General features: G+C 36.6%; 1 protein-coding gene across 1 annotated transcript; it reads left to right on the forward strand.

The window, feature by feature from the left end:
- Positions 1-841: 841 nt before the first annotated feature.
- LOC125178734 (toll-like receptor 8) lies at positions 842-4,994 on the forward strand (the record flags this gene model as incomplete). The annotated part of the gene is given in 2 exon segments (XM_047883213.1): positions 842-2,112; positions 4,664-4,994. Coding segments are annotated over 2 exon segments (1,602 nt in total), but the record flags the coding sequence as incomplete, so codon positions are not given.
- Between the last annotated feature and the right edge of the window lie 7,514 nt (positions 4,995-12,508).

The following is a 12,508-nucleotide window of genomic DNA, read 5'->3' on the forward strand; positions in this document are numbered from 1 at the left end:
ACAAATTTTGGAAGGAATGCCGGACGCGCAGTTCGTCGTCCAAGAAATTTTTAGAAACGGGCGCGGATCCAAAATTTCGAAATCGTCGGTAAACCCAAAAATCCACGAAGCTTTATCAGGGACAAATAAGATCCCAAAAATCTTGACTGTGAGAGACCAGGTCCCCGTAACCTCGACAGGGAAAGACCAGGTCCCAAAAATCTTGTCACGGACAGAACAGGTCCCCGTAACCTCGGCAGGGACAGACCAGGTCCCTGTATTCTCGCCAGGGACACATCAGGTCCCAGTTTTCATCATACATGATCGTCGGGACACGAAAAATCCCATTTCAATCGAGCTAGGGACGGACCGCCGTCCATATCGGAAATTATCGTCTCTGGAATCATTAAGTTTGATCAAGTGCAACATTTCCAGGCTCCCGCGGGGGGCGTTCCGATATTTCAGAGCACTAAGCAATCTCAATTTATCAAACAATTCGCTCAGACGGCTGAAACCATCATCATTTATCCGGCTTTCTCATTTAAAAAAGCTGGATTTATCCAACAACCGCTTGAAGAACGTATCCAGATCCTTCAGCCATCTTCGATCTTTGGAGTATCTTGATTTAAGTAGGAATAAGATACGCGAAATTGACTCTGACATATTCGTGGGTCTCGAGAAAACTACCCATTTGGATTTAGGAAGAAACCTGATATCAAGGGTAGCCATCGGGGCTTTCCAGTCCTTAAGGGCCCTTAGAACCCTAATCCTCAAGGAAAACCCTTTGGGGACTTTGGTAAGGCTAAACTTCTTCGGGTCTAGACTCCAGATACTAGACTTGACCCATATCGGTATCCGGCAAGTCCCACAGGTGGTAACTCCAAGTATCAGGATCCTCAAGATCGCCGGTAACAACCTTCGGGTAATCCAGAGAGGTGACATGGATTCATACCCTTACTTGACGGAACTGGACTTGGAGGAATGTGGCTTAGAATCCATCGAAGAAGACACCCTAGGTAGACATGAGTACCTCACCAAGCTGTTACTAGGGGACAACCTCTTGCAGGAGGTGCCAGAAAGTTTACCCGTTTCTCTTCTGGAACTCCAACTCAACCGAAACAACATTTCAACCTTAAAATCTTCCAATTTCAGAGGACTACTCGCATTGGAACAACTTTTTCTCAATGAAAATTCTATTTCTGTAATAGAAAACAACGCTTTTTCAGAACTTTCCAGCCTCAAAGTTCTAAGTTTACGTAAAAACAACATCAGGCATATCGCTGGCAAAGTTTTCCAGGCGCTTGGAACTTTGACTTCACTTGAGTTGTCTGGAAATCCAATATCAGTTCTAGATCAAGAAACTTTTTCGGGGTTAAGGCAACTTCGGGTACTGCGTCTGCGCGACTTAGGGTTCAAATCGAGGGTTCAAATCTCCGCCGGTGTTTTTTCAAGTCTCCGCTCCTTGGAGTTGCTGGATCTGGAAGGATCTCCAGATTTGTGTCGGGGCTTATTGAATTTTGGAGATCTGAAGGATCTGAGTTCCTTGCGCGAACTTTACTTAGGAACTTGTGGAGTCATGGAAATGTCGCAGGGTTTCAGAAATGGTTTAGAAAATGGTGCAGGACTCGGTTTAATAAATGGTTCAGGGAATGGCATTAGAAATGGTTCAGGAAATGTTTCAGAAAGTGGATTAAGAAATGGTTCAGGAAGTGGATTGAAAATTGGTTTAGGAAGTGGATTAAAAATTGGTTCAGAAAGTGGATTAAAAATTGGTTCAAAAAATAGATCAAGAAATGGTACAGGATCTACTCCATCGCTAGCAGCTGAAGTGGATTTAAGTGAAGTGGAAAAATTAAACCTAAATGAGGCTCGAGTTGAACGCTTTCGAAAGTTGGAACTGCTTCAGAAGTTGAAACGAGTTCAAAACAAGTTGAAACGAAGCGACGGGTCGATAGACGGGCAAAGCAACGGGCTCATGGGTCGTGGACCGTCAGACGGACCGACAAACGGGCCGGTCAGCGCTCTGAAAGCGACGGCTGTCAGCGAACGGGCGCTGAAAAACGTCCTTGTCAGCTCGACTGAAATGAAATGCGGCGACCCGACCGTGGACCCAATGACCCCGCGGGGGGAGAAGTGAGTTTTTATGTTACGCATTTCACATTATATTACATTATATTATATTATGTTATATTATATTAATTTTTATTATATCATATTATATTATATTACATAAATTAGGTAGATCAATATAAATGAGGTTAAGTTATACTGTATATCCTAACATATCCTTTCACCCTCTTTCCCCCTCTNGTCGTCACGGAGTAATTAAAATTTTAACACAGTGCAAGGTTAAAGAAGCTCAGTAATTTAACCCTTGAAAAAATCGGTGGTTTAAGGAGGGTAAAGTCGTTTTATAAGTTAATGGTTATGGTATTAATTCTGTATTAATGGCTGAACTCGACGTTAATGCATGTCTTACATAAAAAAGGTTTGATGAAACTGATTAAAAATTGCATGGCGAGGGAAATGGGTGGTTCCACTAGTGACGGTGAGGGAAATGGGTTACTCAAAGAAATGGGGAGATTTTGTTAAAATAGCGTTGCTTTTTCTGCTCTTGTAAGCCACGTGTAAAACTGCATCATTATCACGTGCAAAAAATGTGTCGCTATTTAAACAATTTTACCCATCCGTTTTTCTCAGTGGATAGTTCGCCAATTTTTACCATTAATAAATCTAACAGCAGCATCCCTCATGCCCAAATGATGTAATTCTTAATTAAAAAATCCTAATTGTTTATATTTAATTCTTATTCTTAATTATAGTATATTAATGATCGTATTATTATTATTATTACAATTATTTATTTATGTCTTGTTTTCTACTGCGCGTTTAGGAAGTTGCTGTATCGAAATTTCTGACTGACGTGTCACGTATATATTATACGTTGGCAGTAATATGAATATATTCCAGAAATAACATATAATATGTTTTTATTTTTTTTTATTAAAACATAATATTTATGTTTTATAAAATTAATATAGACAACATTCTTGAACATCTTGATAGGGAATATTTATTGTATCTACATTTATATATTTCTGTATTATTCTATCTTAGATTGTTTATTATAATTTTAATATTATTAAAAATTATTTATCTCATATTTAATTATTTTAATATATAATTCATATCCTTAATCAAATATTTAATTAATCTAATTCGTAGAAAATACAAAAAATATGATTTTTTGTACCGATATTCACTTATTCATTCGTATTGATGTTTGAAAATGTATATGAATTAAATAAGGCTTTTCGTGTTTATTTTGATGAATAAAAGTGAAAATTCTACATGAAATTCATAATTATGATAATTATGATAATTATCATAATTATAATATTTATGATAATTTCCGCTGTATGGAAATAAGTTTTGTAAGCCTGATGTCCCCCATTATAATATATGCGACGCGACTCATCCTCACCCTTGTCTCGCTATCCTGAGTAACGCGCGTGGACATCCATGTAATATCCATTGGGATATCGTCCGTGGATATTAGGTATTAACTGCATACAGAAAAATAAATGGACATAATTGTCCAAATAATGAACCACTTACTCACCCACAGCACGTAGCACTGATACGGTCTGTTGCCGGGCTAAACTGGGTCAGGATGACTCACACAAGTGCAAGAAGTGCGTGGCAATTTGGACAAAATTATACTAATTTATATGAGTGTCTTCGTTGTGATTCTCTACTGCTCTCGTTCTAAAAAATCAGCTTTTTTAGATTTTCAAATAAAAAGTTATATTACATTATTTATTAATAGATAAATTATTAAATAAATTGAATTTGTTATATATCACCTTCTATTTTTAAATTCGGTTCGTCCAAGAAAATCAATTACAAAACTAAAACAATTTACATAACATGAATTCAGAGACTGAAATCGAGTGCAGTTATTGAGATATTTTCACAGAACTAAAAGGCAAAAAAATAATCATGAACCTACCGAAAAAAACGCGTGCCAGCACATACATTGTACTCAAGTACTTTTAGAACAAATATTCAGAACTGAACAAATATTCATGTAGAATATATCGCACATTTATATTTAATATTTTTATATTAAATATTCAATATTTAGAAACGAACTACAGCCGGCACCGAACTTAGGTCAATTGCTTTGGCTGAAATCAATTGCCATTGAACTGCGTATATACTACACAGGCCAAAGCGGACAATATATTTTATAAATAATAATAAAATTGAATTAGTCACTCAAGACCTGACCATTTCTTTGCAACGAGATGGAAAATTATACAGGGTGATTCACGAAAACTTCCTGTTATGTATGTAGCGTCATGCAGCCAGATGTTGTGGAAAAAGGGCGGAAAATATTTCATATGAAAACCAAGGTCATGAAGTTTTGTGTCCCGCCTAGTCAGTTGCTACAATGCATTGGTCAAGTGAGCAGCGTGCGTTTGCTGTCGAGGCGTATTTTTCTAATGGCCGTTCCATTATAGCTACTCAACGAGCATTCCATACTCGGTTTCGTATTCGTCCTTCAGGTCGGGTTCCTGATATTAAATCGATTGTTACGTGGGTGAACACATTTATGGTAAGTGGAAATGTTATTTTTATGAGGTTATCTTGAATCAATTGTTTACAATGACTGTCCAAGGACCATACCTCATGTGAAGAACAACATACATCAAGCCATCGCCAACATACCCGTTAATTTCCTGCAGCGAGTTGAACGGAACATCGAAAATCAAGTAACTGAATGCATTGAGAATAGCNGCCAAGAGATACTCCACTCAGCCAAGAGATACGCCACTCGGCCAAGAGATACGCCACTCAGCCAGGAGATACGCCACTCAGCCAAGAGATACGCCACTCGGCCAAGAGATACGCCACTCAGCCAAGAGATACGCCACTCGGCCAAGAGATACGACACTCAGCCAAGAGATACGCCACTCAGCCAAGAGATACGCCACTCAGCCAAGAGTTAAGCCACTCTGCAGGTCCAGGCCGGCCAGCTCAGCCACTCCATCGCTGTGGCTCGTGGCGGCAGCAGCGGCGCATCTTCGCAGGTGAGCCACTGTGGCCGAAGTGGCATATGTGGCCAGTGTGGCCAATGTGGCTTATGTTGGCTGTTAGTGAGCCTAATTACAATTACCGGAGAAATTCAAGCGTGTCCAAGATTTTTGTTCACATTTTTTTCGAAAATCGCCAAAGAAAATAAACATCAAATCGAGCAATAAGTCATTTTCTTTCGTATAAAGCCAGTCGACATTTATAAATATTTACTATGCAATATTCTTCCCATACTTTATATCAATCATTCTGATAATTGATTAAATAATTAGTTTAGTTAATTAGTTAATTATTAATCATTATCCCACCTATAACCCTCAGTATCCAACCTTTATCATCTCTTTTCCCCCCTTTATCATCTTTTTATCCCACTTTATCCCCTTTCCACCTCTCTATCCCTCGCAGGCAATATGACGTTCTCAAGGATAGATACCCGGTTCTAAAATCACTCCCCCTTCATCACCACTCTACCCCTCTTTTATCCTCTATTTATCCCTTTTTATCCCCTTTATACCTCTCTATCCCTCACAGGCAACATGACGTTCTCAAGGATAGACTCCTGGTTCGACAATCTGTGGGACAGAATCCGCGGCGCGAATGACGCAATCCGCGCGGCTGAAACCAAACCGGAGGTCGTGGTCATCCCGACCCCTGCGGCCTCTGGAGACCGAAACCGGCCCGCGACCAACGAGATTGGTAGGTGATGCCCGGTCATATATCGGCTGTAAGCTGACCCTGAAGCGGCCCTAAACCGGCCTTAAACCGGCCCTAATCCGGCCCTAAACAGGCCCTATACCAAAGGGTTACGTGGTTGAAACCCGGCCATAAACAGGCTATAAACTGGCCTTGAACCGACCCTAAACCGGCCTTGAACCGGTCCTAAACCGGCCCTAAACCAAAGGGATCGATGGTTGAAACCCGGCCATAAGCCGGCTATAAACCGGCTGTAAATTGGCCCTGAACCGAACCCATATTAACGGGATCGGTGGGTGAAACCTGGCCGTAACCGACTTTAAATCGGCTGTAACGTTGACAGAAAATACCGGCAGTGATTCTCTTTTCTCAGAAAAAAAGTTATAAGAAAATAATTGAAGTGAGGATGAAGGTAAAAACTTAGATATTAAGAACCTTTTACTTATACAATAGCTTGGAGAACTCTTTTTAGGTGACATCATAAACATTTACGTTTTAAGATGACTAAGAATTTTTTATGTCTTATGAACACATTAAGAAATTTTTACTTTACCCCAGGAGTTCAGTTTACCCCAATAGTTCAGTTTACCCCAAGAGTTCGGTTTACCCCAGGAGTTCAGTTTACCCCAGGAGTTCGGTTTACCCTAAAAGTTCAGTTTACCCCAGGAGTTCAGTTTACCCCAGGAGTTCAGTTTACCCCAGGAGTTCAGTTTACCCCAGGAGTTCAGTTTACCCCAAGAGTTCAGTTTACTCCAGGAGTTCAGTTTACCCCAAGAGTTCAGTTTACCCCAGAAGTTCAGTTTACCCCAAAAGTTCAGTTTACCCCAAGAGTTCAGTTTACCCCAGGAGTTCAGTTTACCCCAAGAGTTCAGTTTACCCCAAGAGTTCAGTTTACCCCAGGAGTTCAGTTTACTCCAAGAGTTCAGTTTACCCCAGGAGTTCAGTTTACCCCAGGAGTTCAGTTTACCCCAATGCGAAATTAAATTTTTTTACTTAGCTACCAATAATGCGATTTTGTTTACAAATTCTTCGAATCTAATTAATTGGCCAATATTTAATAATTAGGAGCACATAATTCTTATTAATTAGTCATAATATTAATTTCAGCATTTAAAAAAACTTTTAAATTAATAAAATCTTTAAATTAATTTCTCGTCAAGAACTTTCCTACTTTTTCGAATAAATGTTAAATGATTTAAATTTCATTTGATTTTAGTTGGATCAACTTAAATAAATTTAAAGTTGAACGGAAAGTTTCAGCTCTATACTTTCCGATGGAATTATTAAGAACAGAATTTTATTTCAATGAAAATTCGATTCATAGAAAATTTAAACATTAATTGAATGTTTAACAATCAGTTGAATGTTTAAACATTAATTGAAAGTTTAAACATTAATTTAAAATTTAAACATTAATTAAAAGTTTAAACATTAATTTGAGGGCTAAACATTACTACAAAGTTTAAAAATTAAATCAAAGTTTAAAATTTAAAGTTTAAGAAGTTTATACCTGTATACCGAAACGCTAGGACCAACAGGATCTATTACAAAAGTCCTATTGTGCTCCATTTACTTAATAATAATTTTTTTACAAGATTTTTTGATAAATGAAAATCGCTTTTAATCGGTAGTGTTGCTTCAAATATTTACTTTCATGAAAATCTAAATTTTCTGATAAAATCTAAATTGCATTTTTTTTATAAAAGCATTTTTTGGTATACGCATTTTTTACGTTTACCGTTTTTTAAATATTATTTTGGTAAACGAATTTTTGGTGAATGTATTTTTGGTTAAAACATTTTATGCATAAGCATTTTTTGAAATACATTTTTTGGTAAACACATGTTTCGTTGAACTAAACGCATATTTTGGTAAACGCATTTAAAAGAACGAAGAAACAACAAATCCTTAAAACTGGTAATTTTTTCTTTAATTTATAGATGGCGTCCATATTCAGCTTTGACAAGTCCTTGAACCTAAATTTTAGTCCTTGAAGCTATAATTTTAGTCATTGAATACAAATTTTATTCCTCGAACCTAAATGTTAGTCCTTGAACCCTTAATTTTAGTCCTTGAAGCTAAATTTTAGTCCTTGAAGCTAAATTTTATCCCTTGAACCTAAATTTTGGTCTTTAAAACGGTTAATTTTTATCCTTGAAGCTAAATTTTACTCCTTGAAGCTAAATTTTGTCCTTAAACAGTTAATTTTAGTCCTAGAACCTAAATTTTAGTCCTTAAAACGGTAAAGTTTGTCCTTAAAATAAAGATGGTGCCCTTGTTTAGCTTTGACGAGTCCCTGAACATTTATTTTTTGTCCTCAGAGCAGACAATTTGGCCCTTAGACTAAATACGGTGCTGTTTTTCGGCTTCGGGGAGTCAGTAAAAGCCTTAGTTTAGTCGTAGAGGTCAATTTGATCCTTAAATTGAGCCTTTATTAACTTTTGGCGCGTCCTTAGCCTTAGTCCTTAGAATTGTTTATTTTGTCCTTAAACTAACGATGGCGGTCTTTAATTAGTATCGCCTTAGTTCTATTTAGATTTAAAAGCGAGACAAAGAAGTCCTAAATTGTCTAAAAAAAAGACCTAAAATGCATCACTAACAAACTTTTAAATTAAAATTTAATTTCAATTTCCTTTTATTTTAACTTTAATTTAAACGCAACGCAATTTAATGCTATACATTAAATACAAAAATATGAAATATTCCATTTTCATTAAAATAAGATTATGCTAACATAAATTAATTTCCTGAATTACACAATTATCATTTAATAAATTATGATTTTAATATCACTACCTAATCAGTATCGAAAACCAGGGTAAAAAGAATAGAAATTCCCCAGATCAGGGAAATTTTGTTCTTAATTACCCTATATTTCAGGGGTATTTTTTTCAAACATTGCAGTTATTTTCGCAATTTTTTTAATATTTGTATTATTATTCAGTGAAAAATATTGCCCACAAACATTATCTTATCTCGCAAAATTAGGTGCTAACGAGCCTTGGAGTGTCGCAGTGTTGCCAAACAAGCTCCCCTTATCCCGCTATCTGCCCAAGGTTTCCTGTGTTAGCGGGAAACCCGCCAGATAGCCTAGTTTTGGACGCGTCGGAGTCAACGACTTTTTTTGTGGCTTGTGAACGTAAAAAAATTACTGTTGAAATTATTAAAAAAATTAAATAACTTTGCAATATTAAAATAAAATATCATTGGAGAATTTAATGCAAAAAAAAAAAATACTTGATTGAAATAATGAAAGTTTGTATGAATGATGTATAGATTTGTTCTGTATGTCTTGTGTGTTGTTGCATTAAACAAATTTAATTCACATTTTATATATACTTAATAAAATAACCGAGTTTCGAGGACATAAATAATAATTTTGCATCAATAAAAATTTTTATTATAAATTACAATAATTATGAGCGACCCCAACCCCTTCACCCTCTTCCCGCCCCTCCTCTAACCTGCCTTGCATAATTTCAGCCTAACTCCACTCTGCCCTCAAATTTTTATTTGGTTATTATTAATTATTATTTATAAATTAATTTAGCTATCCCATTTAGCAAGTTTATTGCAAGCACTCATAGAAATAAGCATGACTTTGTCTAAAATATCGATGCACTTTAGCCCTTATGTGAGTCATCCTGACCCAGTTTAGCCCGGCACAAGGCCGTATCAGTGCTACGTGCTGCTCTCCATTTGGACAATAATTTTTTCTGTAAAGGAAAAATTATATATTATATTTTAATATACATATATTTATAATTTAATATTTTTTTCTATTACAAAAAGTTGTAAAAAATATGAACTTGGAATAAAAGAGTTCTAAAAAGAGTTTTTTCTATTTATAAGAAATGTAAAAGTAAATTCCAGCATATATTACAAATTTCAACCTATTACAACACTTCTCTTTGTCTTCACTTCTTGTCTGTCTGTCTGCTACAAATCTTGTAATCAAAATTTAATACACTTCTACTTATCCTATCGATCTGAAATTTTGCGCACTTGCGTAAAGTTGGAGACAATGCAAGAATCAAATTACAAAATATATTATTTTAAAAATTATTTTTTTTTTATAATAATAAATTGAAAAAATAATTATGTCAGCCACAAATCCTATAACTGATATTTGACACATTTTTAGCTGTCCAATTGATCTGGAATTTTGCACCCTTATGTGAAGTCGGAGGCAATGCATGAATCAATTGACAGAATAAATAATTTTGAAAATAAAATTTTTATGTATTAAAAAATTGAAATTTTTTAATATTCGAAAATAAAATGAGAAATTCATTGTACATCTTTAACATTGAAGACACTGGATTCTTTAGAAGTGTTGTCTTTAAAAAGTATTTTTTAAACGTTTTTATTTTTAAACCCAGGTTCAGATCATGGCCAGCACCCCCATCGGGTTGTGGAGGGTTGAGGCTCAGATCTCAGCCCGACCCCCAACCACCAACCCCCCAACCCTCCCAACCCCTACAACCCCTACAACCCCTTCAACCCCAACCCACTCCCCCGACCTTTCCAACCTCTTCATCTACATCATCTTCAACCCATGGAGCAAAGGTGGGTAAATTCTACCCATTTCAACCTCTACAACCAATTTAATTCAACCCATTTGAATGGTTGGAATGGGGTTATTTTATATAGAGATTAAATAAAACGATAAATGTTTAATATAACACACAATATACGAGTGTTATAAACTTATACACATAATACAATGTGTAAATAAAAACACACAATATTCAACGTGTTATTATCTTGTAGACATAATACAATGTGTAATACACACGATATACAAGTGTTATGAACTAATACACATAATACAATGTATTATAACACACAATATACAAAGTGTTATAACTTATACACATAACACAATGTGTTATAACACACAATATAGAACGTGTTATACTCTACACATAATACAATGTGTGAATAAACAACACACAATATACAATGTGCTATATCTTATACACATAGTCCAATGTGTTATAACACATAATATAGAACGTGTTATAACTTATTATTCACATAATGCAATGTGTACAAAACAATACACAATATATACAATACAACTTTTTAACTTATACACGTAATACAATGTGTAATAACACACAATATACAACGTGTTATAACTTATATACATAATAAAACATGTTACTACACAAAATATACAACGTGTGTCAATTGTCCGTTGCAGACGACCTGGTCTACATGGAGAAGGAGGAGCACCGGCAGGAGTACGTCCTGAACGATGTGGGCAAGGTGGGTTAATGACAGAAACGGTTGATGAAACAGGGAAAAGTCCGACGATGGGAGAATTTGGAAATGTTGTGTTGCATGAAACGGGAAACCCGTCAAAAATTTCACAATTTTCTCACTCCAGAGATTTGAAAGTTTCATTGAAACCGCTATCAGTTTTACCAGGAGCTAATCCAGGTTTCAGTGAAAAAAATTGTTCAGGAAAAACTCAGAATCCGCAAAAAATTCTTAATCAATTTGACCGAAAAAAATTTCCCCGTCTCGAAAAAATCCCGATTGATGAAGAAAATATTTTCCCCTCGCGAAATATTGAGGGAAAAATTCAAGGGAAGCGATCGAGTAATTTAGCCGTGGAAAATACGAGGGCAGCGGCCGTTCCCTCTGAGGAAAAATACCCCTCTGGGGTGAATTTAAATGAAGCCTTTCTAGAGGATGGGGCTAAAAACCCCAAGGGAGCCATACACCGGCAACAGACTTATGGGCTCAACATAAAAGTCAGGCCTCAAGGCAGCAAGTTGATGGCATTTAATGGGGCTAAAAACCCCAAGGGGGCCATACACCGGCAACAGACTTATGGGCTCAACATAAAAGTCAGGCCTCAAGGCAGCAAGTTGATGGCATTTGAGCCGGGAAGTCGTAAGTTGATAGCATTTGAACCTGGAAGCCGAAAGTTGATGGGATTTGAACCCGAAAGACGAAAGTTGATGGCATTTGAACCAGAAAGCCGAAAGTTGATGGCATTTGAACCCGGAAGCCGAAATTTATTGGCATTTGAACCCTTAAGCCGAAAGTTGACGGCGGTTGAACCCCAAGGCCTAAAGTTGATGTCATTTGAACCCGAAGCAAGTGAGCCCGAAAACCGAAAGTTATGGAAGAAAGAATCTGAAGATAGAACGCTCGTCACATTCAAACCAAAAACACGAATGTTTGAAAAGTTTGAACCGAGGATCAACCTGGAAAATGAAAACGTTGTGTACGACAATANGCTTGAAAAGTTTGAACCGGTGATCAACCTGGAAAATGAAAACGTTGTGTACGACAATAGACAGAAAAGAAGCCGTATGAACTGGGACCAAACGTACAAAGAATTGATTACAGTCGAGAATGGAGAGACGATCAATGATAATCAACGTACGATTTATGATCAGGATCAACCGTACGAGTATGATTACATAATCCCTCCACGCGCCCTACCGTTAAATGAGGATGAATCCGAACCTGAGTCAACCACGGCGGTCAACCTCATAAACTCTGCCACTAAACAGGGCAATGACGCTGCGATTAAAAGTGCAAATGATGCGAGTCCAGTAAAAATAAATAATTTTTCCGATAATAAGACAGGAAAACAAGATTCGTTTGTGAAAAACGAGTCACTTACTTCCAACTCTGACTTAGACAAAGAAAAATACTTGGTAAATGAAAACCATTCGACGGATAATAAATCTACTACATCCCGCGGTTTCAG

The sequence above is a fragment of the Hyalella azteca genome, unplaced genomic scaffold (genome assembly GCF_000764305.2).
Source record: "Hyalella azteca isolate HAZT.00-mixed unplaced genomic scaffold, Hazt_2.0.2 contig12281, whole genome shotgun sequence".
Taxonomy (NCBI): domain Eukaryota; kingdom Metazoa; phylum Arthropoda; class Malacostraca; order Amphipoda; family Hyalellidae; genus Hyalella; species Hyalella azteca.